Source organism: Eupeodes corollae, chromosome 2 (assembly GCF_945859685.1).
Source record: "Eupeodes corollae chromosome 2, idEupCoro1.1, whole genome shotgun sequence".
In the NCBI taxonomy this organism is placed as follows: domain Eukaryota; kingdom Metazoa; phylum Arthropoda; class Insecta; order Diptera; family Syrphidae; genus Eupeodes; species Eupeodes corollae.
In genome coordinates this window covers 110,893,860-110,912,509 of record NC_079148.1, presented here as the reverse complement: position 1 = coordinate 110,912,509, position 18,650 = coordinate 110,893,860, and the positions used below count along the sequence as shown (strand labels likewise).

General features: G+C 30.9%; 1 protein-coding gene across 10 annotated transcripts in view; it reads right to left on the bottom strand.

Moving 5' to 3' along the window:
* Nucleotides 1-18,650, bottom strand: part of LOC129944201 (four and a half LIM domains protein 2) — a 230,180-nt gene that overhangs the window by 1,852 nt on the left and 209,678 nt on the right. For 8 of the 10 annotated variants that reach the window (XM_056053468.1, XM_056053466.1, XM_056053464.1 and 5 more), the window contains 2 exons: nt 3,610-3,779; nt 3,320-3,506 (listed from right to left, as the gene is read on the bottom strand). In XM_056053468.1, the coding sequence (XP_055909443.1) occupies nt 3,320-3,506; nt 3,610-3,779 (357 nt within the window). Of the gene's footprint in view, nt 1-3,319; nt 3,507-3,609; nt 3,780-9,425; nt 9,754-17,409; nt 17,656-18,650 lie in introns of those variants that run through there. The other 2 variants (XM_056053471.1, XM_056053472.1) reach the window with 2 other exon arrangements.

The window sequence follows — 18,650 nt, the reverse complement described above, 5'->3', positions numbered from 1 at the left end:
TAATCAGATTCCAAACAAGCGCGTGGAGTTGAAGGAATACGTTGCAACGCATTCTTACAATTACAGTAAGATACGCTGGCCTCGTTTCACCAACGCTCTAGCGAGAGAACTTTGTTCGAGTGACAAAGCCCCACCAAACAACAGAAACCTGACAATAAAATTGACTAACGTTTACAACAGATGGACGAAACAATTAAACAAACGATGGAACGGACAATACCAAAGTACAAAGAACGGGACCAAATGGACGCATACAGAAACGCGACTATTGACGCACTGCGAAGGCACAAGAGTGGCTTACTGACAAGACTCAAAAACTTGTACAGACGACTTATAGACCCACATGACTTGGAGGTTAGGACACTGAAGTCGTCAATAAAAAATGTCAATCTGTTGATTAAGGAGAACTACAGGTTATCAATTAACAAGAACTGGGACTGCAAGATCCGGTCAGTTAATTCGAGTGATCCTAGTATGTTCCCTAAAATAAACAAGATATTCAGGAAAAATAACGACAATGACCTTCCGAGTATGAAAATCCAAAGAACCGAATAGAACAGAGACGAACTCAGGACAGCGCAAATAGATCCAGAAGAAGCGATCTTTGACGATGACTTTTACATAATTGAAGATCCAAAGGAAAAAGTGGAGGCGGTAAGAGCTGCCTTCCACCAAGTGTACAAGGTGAATGTTAGCATTCGCCCCAACCACGACCTGGAAAACAGAGCACTACTTAATCACTTTTACCTCCGTAATGATATCACACATTGGCGATCTGAGAACCGCGGTTTCGTGCGATTCAATGACGATTCCTTGCCAAATAACATGATCGCCGAGCAAACGGGCCCAAGTCCCTTGTTAGTGACGAAGGTTGAGCTTCAGCCCATCTTCAACTCAATAAAAAACAAAAAGTCAGCAGGTGTCGATGGTATATAAAACGTTGTACTAAGACATTTACCGATGGATGCAATTGACATTTACACCAAAATCTTCAATAATGCACTGAATAATGCATATTATCCAGTGCATTGGAAGACCGCTGTGGTTCATCCTCTCCCGAAAAAGGGAAAGGACAACTCCAACCCGTCAAATCTTCGGTCGATAAGTCTTCTTCCGAGCATTAGCAAAGTTTTCGAAAAGATCATTAATAGGGCTCTCACTAAGTGGGCTGCGGACAACAAAATAGTTCCGGATAAACCGATCGGGTTCAAGGCGGGTCATGACACAATTCATGCTGCGTCTAAACTCGTTTCTGATATCCAATTGAATAATAAAACAACAATGCACAAGTGCTGTTCTGGTTGATTTGGAAAATGCCTTTGACACCGTATGGTTAGAGGGTCTTTACCTAAAACTGAGCGGGCTTGGCATAAGCAAGCCATTGTTGTATATACTTTATGATATGCTTAACGGTAGAAAGATTGTTGTCAAAAGTGGCAATGTACCTCGGTATCTGGTTAGATCAGTATTTATATTTCGACAGACATATAAATGCTACTCTGACCAAGGCCAGAAGAGCCTTCGATCTGACGAAACGGCTTGACTCCAGAGTGAAGGTAATTTGCTACATGACCCTCATATGGCCGATGTTCGCTTATGGTTGTCCTGTATGGTTTAACGTTGCTCCTTCCCAGATGGAGAAGTTTCGGGTGTTCGAGTGTTAGAGTGGCAGTGTTTACGATGCTGTACCTGCTTATATCGAACAGCCGAATCTTCCTACATGCATTACTATTCCAACGAGCTCCTATAAAAATGGCCTCGAATCAACAGAATTGACAATTTCGTGATGAAACTCATTTGAGGTCAAATTGCAAGAGCTATGTTTTCGACCAACAATTTGATTTTCTGGGCGTTCTATCCGAACGACGAGTATTTTGAAAGTGCACGCTTGAGCGGCTTCATGCCACCAGAGGCATTCCTCTTTTTGGATAGAAGCGGTCTGATACAGGATAGATTGGCAGTGCCGCTAATCTACCACGTCAGACGACGAACCGTGGATAGGCGACTCCTTTACAATCGGGACGTCATGGCACAAGGTGGAGTAGAGCTCCTTTGGTTTAGTAGGGCTGTGTCCGAACGGGACTGAACTGATAGGGTGAAACAGGAGAACCAGTTTTGGTGGCTTCAATCGGCACTTGATAGTGGGTAGTCGGGATGGGGTTTTAAGCCTTGGCCGGCTTACATACTTGTTTTATAGTTTTAGGGTTTAGTTTTAAGTAGAATGGGCATGGTGTCAAAAAATAAAAAAAAACAAAAATAAAAAAAAAATGGAATATAAAAAATAAATAGAAAAAAAAAAACATAAAAAAAGACAACAAAATATGAAAAAAAAAAAATTTTAGATAGTTTCATTTGCTGCTGTGGTTGTTCTAGTTTTAAGTAGCTTAGAGGTAGAGTAGGTCGCTTTAGTTAGCTTTAAGTTTTATATTAAGGACCTTATTTTAAGTAGTTTTTAAGTAAAAACAAAATAGGATATCGATATTAGTTATTTTTCAAATTTTCTAATAAATACAAAAATTAATAAAATATAAATTGAAGTAAAATAGATCTTAGGGCCGAAAGGCATTATAGTATTAAGTGTTATAGTTTAACTTAGAGTGTCCGTATGGGACCATTAAGTTAGTTGTAAGTTATGGATAATTAGGCTAGTTTTATGAATTTTTGTTCAGCTTTAAGATAGGTTTAAGATTGAATTAATAAAAATGAATTAAAAAAAAGGGCTCCGATAAAGAAAGCAATAGTGAATGATTTAGTGCAGAGACCAAAAGTCCTTAAATAATTACTAATATTTTATCTGTGCATCTATTCATTGCAGAATATAATGTTTGATCAAATTTAGCCCAACTAAGGAAGATTTACAAAAGATCACAAAAAAAGGTACTGTTTTTTTTTCAATATTAAATGAAACCTATGTTTTTTTGTAGAAAAGTAAATAAAGATTTCGAATCTACATTTCTTCTATTTTCCGAGATATTTGTATTCAAAGACAAATGTTTTTCTTTCATTCATTAAAAAAAAATTGGTTCTTATCAAAAAATTCTAAAATCTTATCCTCTAAACATCAATAAAAGTGGAACGCCTTTTTTCCGATGAAGACAAAGTGTTTGTTTAACTAGGTTGAAAGCAGTCAATGCCCCAGACTCTATTTTAAGCATCATCAACTTATATAAATAAATGCCCAACAAAGATTGACGCTATATTCAGCGATGTATGACACCAAATAATGTTGTAACTTAGTACCGCACAAGATTTATATAGATATTATAAACACCCGCATTGCTTAACAAAGCTTTTGTAAAAGATCCACTCTTACGCTTACCTGTAATAGGCTTGACACACGCAGTGCACCTCTTGGCAAATAGCTCGCCAAAGCAATCGGCACAGTACGGTTTCTCGTCACGACTAGTAAATCGTTGCCCAGCCAAAGTGATATTACAATTAGTGCAGGTGAAGCACTCACGATGCCATGGCTCATTCTTGTAAGTCACACCGCCAGCAGTAATGACCTATGATAACAAATAAAAACATTTTTTTTTTAAATAAGAAAGAATTTAGATTTAAATTAAAGATATAAAACTCAGACATATCAAAGAGCAAAATAAAACCTACTTTGTTGCATTTAATGCATCTGGTTGCGAATTTCTCTTCGTAGCAACCAGCACAATAGATCTCCTGCTCACGTGGGATGAAAGATTTGGTGCCAATGGGCGTTTTGCAGACACAACAACAGAAACATTTCTCGTGCCACTGGCGGGTCTTGTATTCCATTTTCTTCGTTCCTAAAAAAAGTAAAATTAAAATAAAAATTAAATTCCTTTGTATTTATTTTAATTTAGCTTAAGTAAGTAGGTACATGAATGCAGTGATACTTATTTATTTTGTAATGATACACTACGGCGTATACGTAACATATAAATTAGCCATTTATAGCAAGTTCTTATTTTTTGGTTTTATTTTACAAGTATTGATTAAAAAGTTTTAATAAAATAAAGCCACTTTAGAACATTTTAAGCCCATGCAAAACTTAAGGCCTACACATTTACGGGTACTTAAATAAAAACATAAATAATTTCAGGCCATTCATTGCTGTCATGCTGCTATGTACTCGTATATCGCCTGATGATGGTTGTTTGGTCTTAGCCTACATTCATAGGCTAATGTCGAATTAGTTTCCTGAATTCAAGGACGCGCTGCTGATATTCCAAAAAGTAAGCAATTCGATTGATTGTGTTATTTGTAAATGAAACAAAAGCAAAAAAAATAAAGAGAACTCCAAAAACGATTTTATCCTTTGGTGAGATATAAATAAACCGACATTGGAGTTTTGGTGGCGACAAAACATGCAACAATGACAGCGCAGAAGGCAGGCAGAGCCCACAACACAGTCAATGATTGCGCGCTACTAAAAAATGCTTTTACACAAGTTTGTTGACATATTCTTCCAGTGATTTTTTAAATTTATTCATTAATTGATTTTTATTTCAAGTGATATTTTACGAATTAATGGCTTTGATGGTTGATTAAACATGACTGAAACTATTATATCATTCTGAAGGTATCTATAGTATATGGAGGAGTATTGTACTAATTTGTGGTAATAAATGCAAGTTATGTATCATTTTGTGTGCGAACTTTCTTTGGTTTGAATGTTTGCTTGAGAAAATAAATGAGTATGAGACAACAATTCATTAAAAAGGAAAACTTTTGCTTGCTTTGGAAGAAAGGATTATAATGAGGTCATGAATGCAGCATTTGGACAAAAAAAAATGTTTAAATAGGGGAAATAGTTAGAGGACCTTGGGAAAGGAATAAATGTCTGTCCTGAATATACATAATTGGAATGAATGAAAACCGAAGTAAAATTATGAGTTTTTATATTTTTTGCGTAACACATAACACATTTTAAAATGTGTATAAATTTCACCATTAGATAATGAATTAATTATGAATTAAACAAAATCGACAAATGATAAGCAGAGTACTTTTACTTATAATTTGTTTTAAACTGAAGAAACGGTAGAGGAAGTTTGCTACTTGATGTCAAAATTGTAGTCTTTACATCGTTACGAAATTAGGTAAGGTTGAGGTTAGTCTTTCTCTTTTTCATTATCATTTGAATTGAAAAAAGTATGTATTATTAGGTATCTTAAGACCGACGTGAATCGGATATAGCTTAAAAGAAATAAGAGAAACAAAAAATCGCTGATCTTTTCTCCTAAGTTCCAATAATAAAAAGTTTAGATTAATGATCATTTATTAAAAACAATTAAGTAAACTTATACTTGTATGTTCATAAGGTATCTATAATGTTTTACAATAAGAGGTTTTATTTTGATAATAAGAAAGACGAAGAGAATTCGTGGGTGTTTATTTCATTGTAAATAAAAAGGAATATGCTATTAGAAACGGAGATTTTTTCCATGACCGATTAGTACTTTTGTGGTTGTTTTTACAATTTTAATGCATTGTTGAAGAGTTTATATGTATAGTTCTATTTTAAGTAAAGATGACAGCGGGTGTCTAAAAAAGTTATCATCTAATTAATGAGCCCAACAGTCGCAGCTGCTGCTGCCTAAAAAAACCTCTTGTTGAAAAACTCTTTATGTTAGAGAATATAAAAGTATTGGAGAGTAGGTCGAAATGCTATATTTAAAAATATTGTATGGTCAACATTCTGTATGAAACTGTGTGATACTGTATGGTTAATATTATGTACTTCAAAATACTGTCTCAAATGTCTGTATTGTAAAAATACTGTTTCTCATAATACTGGCAAGTTTTGACTTATCAATTAGTTTGTTAAAATTTTTTACGCAATTGTCAACTTCCCATAGGAAGTTATTGTATTGGGTCCAAATTGTCAAACTGAAATTTTGATATTTCTCGACGTTTCAATATCCCTAGATCGAAATAGAAGATTTTTAGAAAGATACCAGTACGTCCGTATGTCCCTACGTCCGTACGTTGGCGACGTTTTTTTCGTCGTCCATAGCTCAAGAACCAAAAGAGATATCGACTTCAAATAAATTTTGTTATATAGATAACAAAGCAGAAATATGCAGAAAGGGCTCTCAAGAAAATTGAGTGGGTGGTTATTTAACATAGCAGTTTAAAAAAGGTAAAGATTTTGGTTAACCCTAATTATTTCATGAACCAAAAACGCTAGAGAATTAAATTAAATTTTATATAATATATTATAACATGATACCAAACCAGTATATTTTTGAAATAAATCCAATAAACGTTTTTTTTATAAATAAAAAAAAAAATTAAAAACATTGTTTTCAAAATTCAGTAAAATTATGAGAAAAATCGAATTAACAGATAAAAAAAAATAAAACTTAAAAGAAAATTTAACAAAAATTGGTAAAAATTTACTTCCGACTAAAATATCTTTTTAAAAATTAAAAATATTGTCTTCAAAGTTTTTTTATTTCATAGAAAATAATGTTTTCGATATTCAGTAGTTTTTTTTTTTATAAAAATCCAACAGTACGTTTTTTCATAAAAAATAGTTCGCAAATTTGGTAAAAACTGATGTTCAGTTTTTGATATCTCTCAAATTAATTTCATTCACTCAATTTGTACAAAATTAAGAAATGCTAACGAATTGGTAAAAATTTTTTTTCGACTAAAAATCTTTTTACAAAACTATTTCTTTAAATGAAAAATTCTGTCGGTAATTTTAAAATTTTTACAAACTTTTAAGCACAAAACGATGGGCCGATGGGAAGTTATCAGTGTGGATCGCATCATAGCCTCTTTTTTATTTTTAATGATAAATTAACATTATCTAATACAAATGTCCATCTTCAGAATTTCACTTATTGTGCATACACTTTTCGAAAGTAAGTATTTCTTTGATAGCTTCCTTCTGCTAGGAATTGGAGGATTGCAGCAAGATTAAATATATTTGATCTGTCTCAAAAATGTGTCTTCTTATTTTTCTCTTGAATTCTTCTTCCTTTTTTTACTTAAAATTGCCAATAATATTGCATACATCTTCAAAACAGCAAACATTTTACATCAGAAACAAAATAAAAATGGTATCATCCATCAGTTCTGACCGTTCAAAGTTTTCAAAATCAAATTGAAGAACTTGCAATTCTATTTCAGGTGGAATTGAAAAGTATGCAGTATCATTGTATGCAAAGGCAATTTAAAGTTTTGAGGTAATCCCGTACACATTTAGTTAAAACTCAAAACTCGTTCTGAGAGAGAAAATTTCGGATCCAACTACGAATAATAAGCTAATAAAATTGTAGTATTATAAAGATGTACACCATTTTAATAATTTTGAATAACTTTAAAAAAAAAATATGGCAAACAGCTCTGATTCAATAGAGTGCATTTTTATTATCGTTAAATTAAGTAAAATATCTCAAAATCATATGTGCGATCATCATATTTAAACACTACGGTTGTCCTATCTGTTCTTTTTTTAAAAGCAAAGTTATTACGTTAGTAACGGAAGTGGTCATTAACTATCTGCCATTTAATATTTAACCATTAATCTATGAAAGACTTTGAACCTACATACATACTTATAAATGAATTAACGAGTAATTATTTTTTTAGCGGTATATACGAGTATTATTCTAAACACGTCTTTAAGACTTTTGGACATATGTATATTATATATATTTTTTGGGCACTAATTCTACAAATTTCTAATTTTAAAATTGAGATTTTTTTTGATACTTCACTATTTTTTGGGATAATTTATCAGTAGACAAATTATTTAATGTTAAGTGGTATCTTTGGTGTGTGGAAAAAAATTATACGGGTTATTATAAGATAAGTTTTTTATTTTTTATTTATATCACTATCCAATCTTTGTTCATAACTCAAGACACGCAAACCAAAATTGGTAGATGATCTCATAAAATAATTTGCAGGCTTCACGTTTAATTCTAAACATAAAATAATAAAAGAAAAAACTCACTTTTTATGTGGGATTTTAATTTGGAGCTGCTAAAAATTATTCAAGTTCGTGTAGGACTATGTCTTACTTTTATACTATTACTCTTCGTGCTTAAAGACCAAAGTAAAACTATTCAAGCAAAAATTAAATAATAGTTATTATTTTTAAAACTGTTTATTTGTTTTTTGAAAAAAGTTCATAATTGGCATATGTTGGTTTAAATTAAAAAAAAATAAATGAGGTCGATGACTTTTTTTAGTCATATAATTTTTAATAACAAATTGCATCATGAGTCATTGGACTCTTTTAACTTTTTACATTGTTAAACACAATTTATTTATGTATTATTATTTCTGTTTTAAGAACTATGGACGTTAAGGGGTTTATTACGTTTAAACTACTAACAAGTTTGATGAACTGAGAAACAAACTTCACAAACTGTTCTGAAGTTATTGCGTGCAGTAAAAAAAGAACTTCAAAATACAACAGGATGTAGGTTAAGCTCAAATAAGTTGAACGTCTATTAGAAGGGAGATTAAATATCCCCCTCACCTCGTTTGGAGAAAAAGAACGTTTACTATCTGGATTGAAGATTGGTAACATATAAATAGTAAAGAAATCTCTAATCTATGTATTCAGTATGATATAAAAGTCTGTTCGGTTATTGACAATATGTGAATACGAGGCTAAAGTTGGTCATTAACGAACAAGACACTTTTGCTCAAGCCACTCTGTGCCAATTTGACTCAGTGGATTTATAATTGTGGAAATCTAGCTGCGATATGAATCAATTAGATTTTCAACCTATATTTCCAAATAACTCAAAAGAGTCCGATCATATGTGTCAAATTTTTTTAGACACGTTTTAAAACAATCTTAATTTTGCTAAAAATCCAAACACATATCTATTGCATAAACATCACCTCATCATTTTTCAAAGGTTTGTTTCAACTAACTTTTTGCTCAAAAACCAATGGTTTGATGTCATAAGGCTTCAAGAAAAGTTCTTTGTATAACATAGTAAATATTTACACAGTTTTCAATCTTCTTAATAACTGTTAGGTTTTTGCTTAATTAATCTACAAATAACTAAAACAAGATGTAGTAATTATTATACAAATGTCGAACACTTGAAAGAAATCTCGTATTTAAAAAACATACGTAAAGTATTATATTTAATACAAACATTTTTATTAGATAACTTGCAAATACTGAACGAAATTAATAAAAAAGGCCCCAGATAATTTAGTTAACATAAAGAACACAATTTTACCACAAACCAATACAAAAACTTCATCATCAGCTTCCTGAAAAGCTGTCAACAAGCGTTAAGTACCTGCCTACAGTATTATTACTTGCTCTTGGTAAACTTAAATATTTACTCAATGGATTATCAAGTTAATAACCTTTGGGCTCTGTTCGCATTCCCACATTCTCATTACCACTTTGACTTTCAATATTATTATTATTTTCATCTCAATCTCTGAAATATTGTGTTTACCTGCTTTTGTGTTTTTCGGATCACCCAGTCGACAATAATCACCAAGACTGCAATAAAAATCTCGATTTTGTTCAACAGCCCCGGCATTTGGTAGGAACATACTTAAGACGGCAATATCTTCATTGTTGTCTTTAGCTTTTCTGATGCGTTCGGCACCGACTGTTTTTGTTGTTAAACGTAGACGTGAATTCATTTCGTTTGACAGAACTTCAGCTGTCATATCCATAAATATCTATGTGATTTTTTTTAAGTTGAACACTTTCTTTACTTTTGTGTACGAGATGAGTACGTATTAAATAAAACTTTTACTTTTCTATTGTATATTTTTCTAGAAAATTTAAATTTGATTTTAAACTAAAAATATTACACGGCGGTGATAAAATAAACACTTTTTTTCATCCAAAAGGGGGACAAAATGCATTGAAATGAATTTAGTTATATTTATAAAAAGACCTTAAGCGGGTGTAATAAGTCACGAGTGTGCATTATGTTTGATTGTTTGCCTTTGAGAATTGAGGTTTGTAACATCAAGTTTATATTCTTTGCACGATGATTTTCAGTTTATTTTGGTTACCGATGGGTTTACTACACGACCTTTAAAAAACATGAATGGCAGTTTAGGAAGGCATCCTAAAATAGCCCTAGGATAGAGTTAATTTTTCTGTCACAATAAATCACAATAGACAGAGGAACAGTCCCAAATAAAAGATATCTTTCGTAAATTGGGGTAAGTAGTTAGTAATCTGTCAAATTAATAAGGCAATATTTTTTCTTTCAACAACACAAGATCTACTAGAAACAAAAAATCAATGACAAGAGAAAACAACATTTTATTTGGGGGAATTATTTGCTGGAGACTTTTTATCGAAATTGTCTTCGGATTCACACGAGGAAATAAACAGCAAGAAATTCCGTTGATAGTTTATAAGAGTGAGACAGACAACAGCTAAATTCTCTTAAAATGCCTTAAAGATGGTAATTTAAGAATAATTGTCCTTTCTACAACCATTACATTTTTAAAAAGCTCAGTTCATTCGTGTAAACGGGGATAAGGTAAGTTCTTTTTGGCATGGTATACAATATTTGTATTTTCATGGTAATTATTATAAAATAATCAAAACTAATTATGTCATAGCTTAACACAAATTTTAAATTTATGCGAATTTTTGTTTGTGTTTTCAAATAACATTTTAAGAAAATATTCACAATGAATACATTGTTGAAGCATGATTGAATAACACCCACGTTTCACTCGATTTTTGACAGTTGATATTGAGCTGAGGAGTTTCAACGAATTCACTTGTCACTTTTTTTTTGAAAATAATTCAGACATTTATCTTGGATTTTATTCAATTCCATTAGATCATAGGTATTTAAATATATCTTGACAAATAAAAAAAAAACATGACAGTCTAATAATTTTTCTATTTTTAAAAGTAAACCACAAAACTATCGCATAGAAATCGTTAGGATATATTGTTTATGTACGATAAGTCTAACGTTAATGACTGTCAACAAATGTGTACTTATGTGGTGTAAGCGCTGGATAAGCGCGCGCTCTAAGTGACATGTCGCACTTTGCTACGATGGTGAAAAAAAATCAATTGAAGAAAATAACAGTATCTCAAACCTCTTACACCCTAACCGCAATGATCGTGAAGCATAAATATAAAAACAATGACAGCTCCAAGTCTATTTAACTCGACCAAAAAAAAAAACAAATAGAAAATGGCCGTCGTTGTGTCAGTTAAAATCATCAATATAATATTGTGACAATATGGATAGGTGAACAATTTCATACGTATTTTTTTTTAAATGTGAATTTATGTATATAAAAAATAGAAATCGATCGGTTGTTGTATATAAAAACATTTATATGAGAGTTCATAATGCTTTATTGGATCTTAAGATTTCAAAAGAAGAAAATAATACTGACGATGGCGAATGGTGATATCCGCATTCGATATTTCCCTTGCGGTCAACCTTTGTGTGGGATTTTATTTCAATTTGTGATTTTGTTTATTTATTTGTATTCTTGACTTCTTTGAACTTAAAATGACGTCAAATCGATACTTTTTCTGTGGGTTGATCATGAAGATACAAAACATAAAAGAGTTAAAGTTTTGTGTGTACATACATGTATAAGTACCAAAAACAAATGGATATTAAACTGTCTGGCTTCTAATAGTAATAATAATAATGTCATTGTTTGGCTTTATGGTTTAAATTTCAGTCTATAAACAAATTGAAAAGCAAAGGAAACCATTGAAAAATGTATTACAACTTTGACTTAACTAATTTAAACTAAATATACTTTTAAAAAGTTTGATTTTGTTCTTGTTTGGTTAAATAAACTGTCAAAATGTATCATATTGATGATATTGATCAATAGCTCCAATCCACAATGGAAAAAACATGATTAACTCGGACTTCAAAGTGTGGTCATAAAATACTGCTTGATGATATTGATCAATAGCTCCAATCCACAATGGAAAAAACATGATTAACTCGGACTTCAAAGTGTGGTCATAAAATACTGCTTGTCACCTTGCACTGGCTTCGAAAAAGTTTGACAGGTAAAACAGCAACATTTTATAAGCAAAACATTATATCAATAACTGATTGATGTAACCCCGGTATTAAATAAAACTTTTTAATGTTGGAAGAGTGTCTTAAATGTGTCTTAAAAAAGCAAAAACATACGACGCAGATGAATATTAAATACATATATAACTTTTCACCCAAGGCACGATTCAGATGCTTTAAGCCTCGTTAAGTAAGACCAATTAAGCCATCGCTCATTCCACCATTGAGTCAATGTCAATGGCGCAATCCAACGTTTACAATGAAGTATGAGTTCATTTGGAAGACATCTTGTTTTATTGTTTGTTACTCCTATGGACCTAGTATAGCTAAATAAAATGCGTTGGCAATTTATTTACCGATTGAAAATTTGCTAGTGATGGTCATTAAGTTTGTCTTATCCACATCCATTCGCATGTGAGATGCATTCGCCCATAGCTTAGAGCTATATCATCAATTATATCGTTAAGGAAATGTCTTTATATGTCTTCATGATGATGATGATATTGTCAATAATAATAGTTTCCATTTAACTGTATGATGCGATATTGACATATTGAGGAAAGGAAGTAGTTATAGACCACACAAATGTATGATGGAAACAATTGTAACTAATTGTATTATATTGCACTTTTATTGAAGGTGTTTTTTGGGGATTGTTTTTATTAAGCCGTTTGTTTGATGTGTTATCATTTTGTATAGATTTGTGGATTACGTCACTGAATGGAGTACAATTACTGAAGATTGACGAACAAACTTTATTGTTAAAGGTATGACTTAACATAAAATATTTCCACAAATCGTAAAATTGAAATGACTGTGACACTAGTTGGCATAGTAATAAAGTGTTTTTGACTCTTTTTAAGAGTACTCTGACGTTTACCATACAAACATTTTTTTTTACTTTCATAGTCAAATTGTTCTATTTTCATTTAAAACAAATTATACTCCTCGTGAGACTGTTTAGACTCTTTTGCCATCAACATTGAAAAAAAACAATGTTAGGTGCGCTTTACACGGTGAAGGTGTCATCAGCCGATTCGACTTTTTATCTGGAACCAGTGCCAAACGCTAAAGTTACCGTGACAGGCAAATGATATATGATTCCAACAAGATGATGACGCAACATGTCATAGAGCTCTTGCAAACAGATCTTTTTTTTGCTTTTGGTAATCATTTCAAGAAAGGGACCTTTGAATTGTTCACCTCGTTCTTGTGATTTGACATTTTTGAACTTCTTTTTGCGAACTATTTTAAAACAATAATGACAAAATAAAAACGGTTATATTATCAAAAATGTAGTGCAAATTTAGACCGACAAGATAGTGTTCAATAAACGCATATGCAAGAAATCATTTGTACAAATTAAATTCCATTTAGTAAATAATACCCGATTGCAGCAAAGTTATAAACCATCTTTTTGTTAAAACAAATAATAATTTGATAAGTTATAACGATGGAATTCTAATAAGTAAACATACATTTATTTATTTAATCAAAAACTTATAACATTTACAATTCACGTAAATCAGAAATGGTTTTACTTACGCTAACTCGCTAAGTCAAGCTATTAAGTAAAACAAACAACAGCAGTACTAACAACAAAAATATCAAAACATAAACTAATCTTAAATATTGTATCAGGAACAAATTTGCAACCATATTCTTTAATATTTATATTTTTCAACAAGCGAAATAAAATTAACAAAACAAAAATTCAATATTGCATTTAAAGAAATTTTTGGAATAAACATAAAAAACAAACATGAAAAAGATCAAACAGTTTCTGAAAAGTGTGATAAATTTTATAGATTATCACTTAAACCATTTGAAAAGCAACGTAAATTATCATCAGGCAATTAAATTTAACTAAGAAGATTTTAATTTCGATAATCGAATGAATGGGTGTTAATAAAAGAAAAAAAAAGAAAGAAAACAAACCATAAAAGAAGATAGATTTCTTAGAAACTAAGATACTTCCTACGAATTTCTTTTATGTCCACAACGAATAACAGTGACTTCCCACTTGGTTAATTTAGACAAATAATTCAACTGCAGAAGAAAATCTAATTAAGTGTTTTTCTTTTATTTCATTTTAACACTTTGAATCAGATTTCTAAGCGAGATTATTATTCTACGAGTAAGTTCAATGTATGAGGTGATAAAATATTAAGATAAATGTTGATGATTTTCTAAGAAGATACCGCCTTCGAATGCGCTGAGATTAATATGTCTGCACTATGGCATGTTTCCGGATTTTCTTGTTCACCATTTCGTCATCAAACATGAAGCTCTCATACAACAGATGTTTGGTCTGACAAACAAGTTGGTAATGTTACAAATGCTTTTATCAAAATTGTGTTGAGATAAAGCAACATCTGAACTGCATCAAACTTTTAAATACAAAATCTTAAAGAAACAACCTCACTTTCCACCTCGAAGATCAAGATTTAGAAATGAAAATTAAATCACATAAAACATAAATTTAACAATCTGCTACTTAAAATAATGATAAAGTATAAAACCATTATGTGAACATTTATTTCATAATTATTGCCATTGAATTATTGAAGTCAATTAAAAATTGTCATGCCATAAAATAAACAAAAATAAAAGTGTAAGGTCAGAGGTGATTAATGAACAGCTTTGTCTGAATTATCATACCGCTTTTATTAATGCATCAAATTTAAATGTGTCATCGCTTTTTACATTCGAAAGGGTTCAACGACTTTGAGAAACAATTTTTCTTCTTATTATTTTTACTTATTAATATAGTGGGTTTAATGCTCTCAATGTAATAGCCAGTTAAAGTGGGTGCATTAATCTTTGAAGATGAAGAACTAGAGTGTTTGAAGCCAATAGGAATATTTAAATTTATCAATTTTTACCAAAAATATGAAAGATATTCGAAGGAGATTAATACATTATTTCTGTGAGAAAACTATTTTTTCAATTTAAAATTCAATAACTCTTTTTTAAAATCAGGAATGTATAAGACCAAAACACTGCCATCCATCAATAATTGGTTAAAGTTAAATAATGTTGTTCATATTTTAAGTACTAAACAGTTTAATTTTTTAAAACAAGAAATGAATTGGAAAATATGTGTACTAAATTTTATCAAATTTTTGAAATTAGGTATAAAGAGTTTTTAAAAATCAGTATCTGCAGGCTTGGAAGAACGTATATTTCATATTTAAAAGAAAGCTGAGCATTTTTGATAAACTATAAATAAAAGAAGTCGACATTTTAAGAGGTAAACAATATTTGGTGAAATGATAAAGTGTATCATTTAGGAAGAGTGAAGCAAGCTTAAATGCTAAAACTTTAAATGATTGTTAAAAATATTACCCATGTTTTGTTGGAAAATCTATCAATAGTATAGTAGGATTTTACACGAATAACATAAAAATATCCATAGTATGAATACTATCGATAAAAATTAAAGTAGAATCTTACTACGGATGGGTTTTTGACATTTATACGAGTCTCGAATGGATCTTATGTGGTTTCGTTCTCAAATGTTGGTACGATTGATATTGCATTTGTATCTATCTCGATGGCTGTGTTCGTTGTGTAGTTGTGTGGAGTCATGTGTTTTCCATTGGGGAAAAAATCAATCTGTTACTGTTGATATTATTTAGTTTTGTTAATGAAAATAGACTAACTGGGCTTATTTTGCAAGAGAAAATAATAGAAAGATAATTGAGTTTTGCTATGTTTCCACCAAAGATTTGTCTCAGTTTAGATTAAATAAATCTTTTTGGTGTTTCCACCGCCATTTCTAAAATGCAAATGGTGTTTCGATGTTTCGTATGACTCCGATCTCCGACTGGAATCGAGTTGAATCAAGCTCATTTAACTCGATTCAGGTATATAAAGATATAGCAATTGTTAAATGAATTTTTTTTATAGAATCTCAATTTCCAGATGTTTGCTTAACATTTCTTCTTGAAAATTGTTCATTTTATTAGTTTTAGTTGGATTTTTTGCTGTAATTAATTTAACTTTTGATTTTCACAAAACTTTCTTGAATTTGTATGTGTTTTTTTAATATTATTATTCTGACAGTTTTTTTTCAGTTGTACCAATTTTGAAATACAAAAATCTGGCTACTGCCGATGCGTTTTCTTGAGAATTTTCAACTGTACTATTTATAGAATGCCAAAAAAAACACTGGTATTGTAATGGAAACACATAAATTCAAGCATTCAATGTAAAACAATAGGGTTTTCCAAAGATAGGTTTTATTTTGAATAGACCGCCATAATCAATACATAATTCAACAACGTATTCAAATTGCTGAAATTCACTACAAAAGTTTTCCTGGCCGTGTTATTTCATAAAGAGGTAATTACCAACCAGAACTTTTAATTTAACACCTTTAGTAATGTTTTGAAACCACGTGAAAGATAAGTCTATGGCAAGGCTCCACAATCGATCAAATGTGCGAAATGGTAATAGAAAATGTCATGAAAAGGATATGGTGCTATAACCGTTGCTGTGGAAGGTATGCCTTGAAGAAATTGATGACATACCATTCCCTTAACATCCATTGATATCTCATAAAAATAGAACCTCTTAAAACAAAAGCTTCCAAACGAAAATGTGAAACCTGTCTGTATGTACTATGTAGTTTTTGACAATAATTAATTTCTTAATGCATTTCTAGGGTCATTAAAAAGAGTACCTATTGGTTCATTTTTTATTAGAAACAAATATGTGTTTCATAAAATTTGTTTAACAATAAAAATCACTGAATGTGATGATTTAATGTTCAAAATGAATTAAAATACAAAAATGAAACCATTCATTTCAATCAGCTTCAAAGCCTTTTCAATTTATTTTTGCAGGTAGGTAGGTAGGTCTACCTACAACAAAGGCAGTACAAAAATCAAACCAGATGTTTCATTATTATGAGTAAAACACACTTGCATTGATCCTCTTTTCATCAGGCTCACAATAATAACTAAATTGAAATAGATAAGATAAACAGATAAAACTTTTTATATATGTTGGTTGATATAAACAAAACAGCACATAAATTATAATAAAAAAGAAAAAAAAATAAAAATCATCAAGTAATAACAATTAGCTTCATTTGAATTCTAAATAACTCGCGCTTCCATGTGCGGCAAAAGCAAACTTTTTTTTTATCTGTATAAACAAAAAAGGCAAAAAGAAAGTGCTCTAGGTTTATTCCACCCACGACACGCCACACCGCTGCCGGCAGTCTCGGTGGCCCAAAACCCATAGTGTATGGGTCCAAAAACGTGACATACATTTTTCTGTTGCATTAATAATTTTATATGCATATACATTAAGTACATAAGCAGCCACAATCCAACACACAGCTTAACAGAAATTCATTTCAATGCATTTTTATTCATTATCCCTTTACTTTGGTAAAGGTGGGAGATTTGTATCTTAACTCAAAAATTAAAAACAAACGAGTTAAATTAATTTATTAAGGAAGCCCTTAATACACTTATCACTGTGGTTCTTTTTTTTTTTGTTAAAATGAAATGAAGCACGCGTCAAAGCCAAGAAGGCTAAACTCGATAAGTTGTATTTATTTATAAAGAAGCAGAAGAAGAAGCCCGTTTGTATGATATAAAAATTAAATAAAATATAATACGCAACCCGCTCACATTGAATGCCGATAAGATACTGAATTTATATACGTTTCTGTTAACCGTTCAAACGTACATCATACAACATTCAGCTCCAGCAGTGCTCCATTAAGATACAAAAATACAACCATTCCGAGTCCGACATGCTTCAGCTCCAACAAAATACCAGCGGAAATGGTTCGATTCCCCACAATTATGGTTGCCGGTAGAGGTAGTAACATCTAACAGTAAGTTAATGTACATTCTTATTATTGGCTTGGCTCTTTTATATGGTAAACAAAATTTAGATTGTGAAGTGATATGTTTTTTTTTTGTTTAAATATGAAACCTTATTTTTGTTTTGTTTTAATTTCATTTCAAAAATGCAACCCATGCAATTGATGCAATTTTCTATGTTTGTTTATAATTTAAAATTTGAGGGGGCTACTTAATTCCTACTTTTCCTTGATTGTGCTTTGAAATTGTATAAAGGAAATTCCTGAAATTTCCAGAGAGTAAACTTGAAGTGAGAATGGATAGGATCGTGCAGGTGGGTGTTTGCATTCATGATCGGTTGTTTTATTTGTAATCAATATCCGAAGTAATAATTTTCGTATTCAAACTTATCAGCAGGAATCAATGGTATAAAGAAATTGTTTATTGACATTTAGAACATGTACTGTTAAAATATGAAATTGAGTGTGGGTTAACCTGAAGACGAATTATTGTATTTTCTGAATTTAATTGTATATAGGATAATATGGATTTTAAACGAGAATATAAAACAAACAATATTATTATTGAGAGATCTTTGATACAGAACATGTTAAAGAGGAGAAAGTCATTAGTTCATTTTGATATTTTGATTTTTCTTGAAAAAGTGGAATTGGGAAGGGACTATCACACTCCTGCAATAGGGAGAAGTTAATATTAAATCTTATATATTCACGAAGGAAAGTAAAGTGAGTCTCAGCTTAAAGTCCAAATAATTTATTGAAAGTGTATTTTTACGCTCAACTTGAAGATTTTT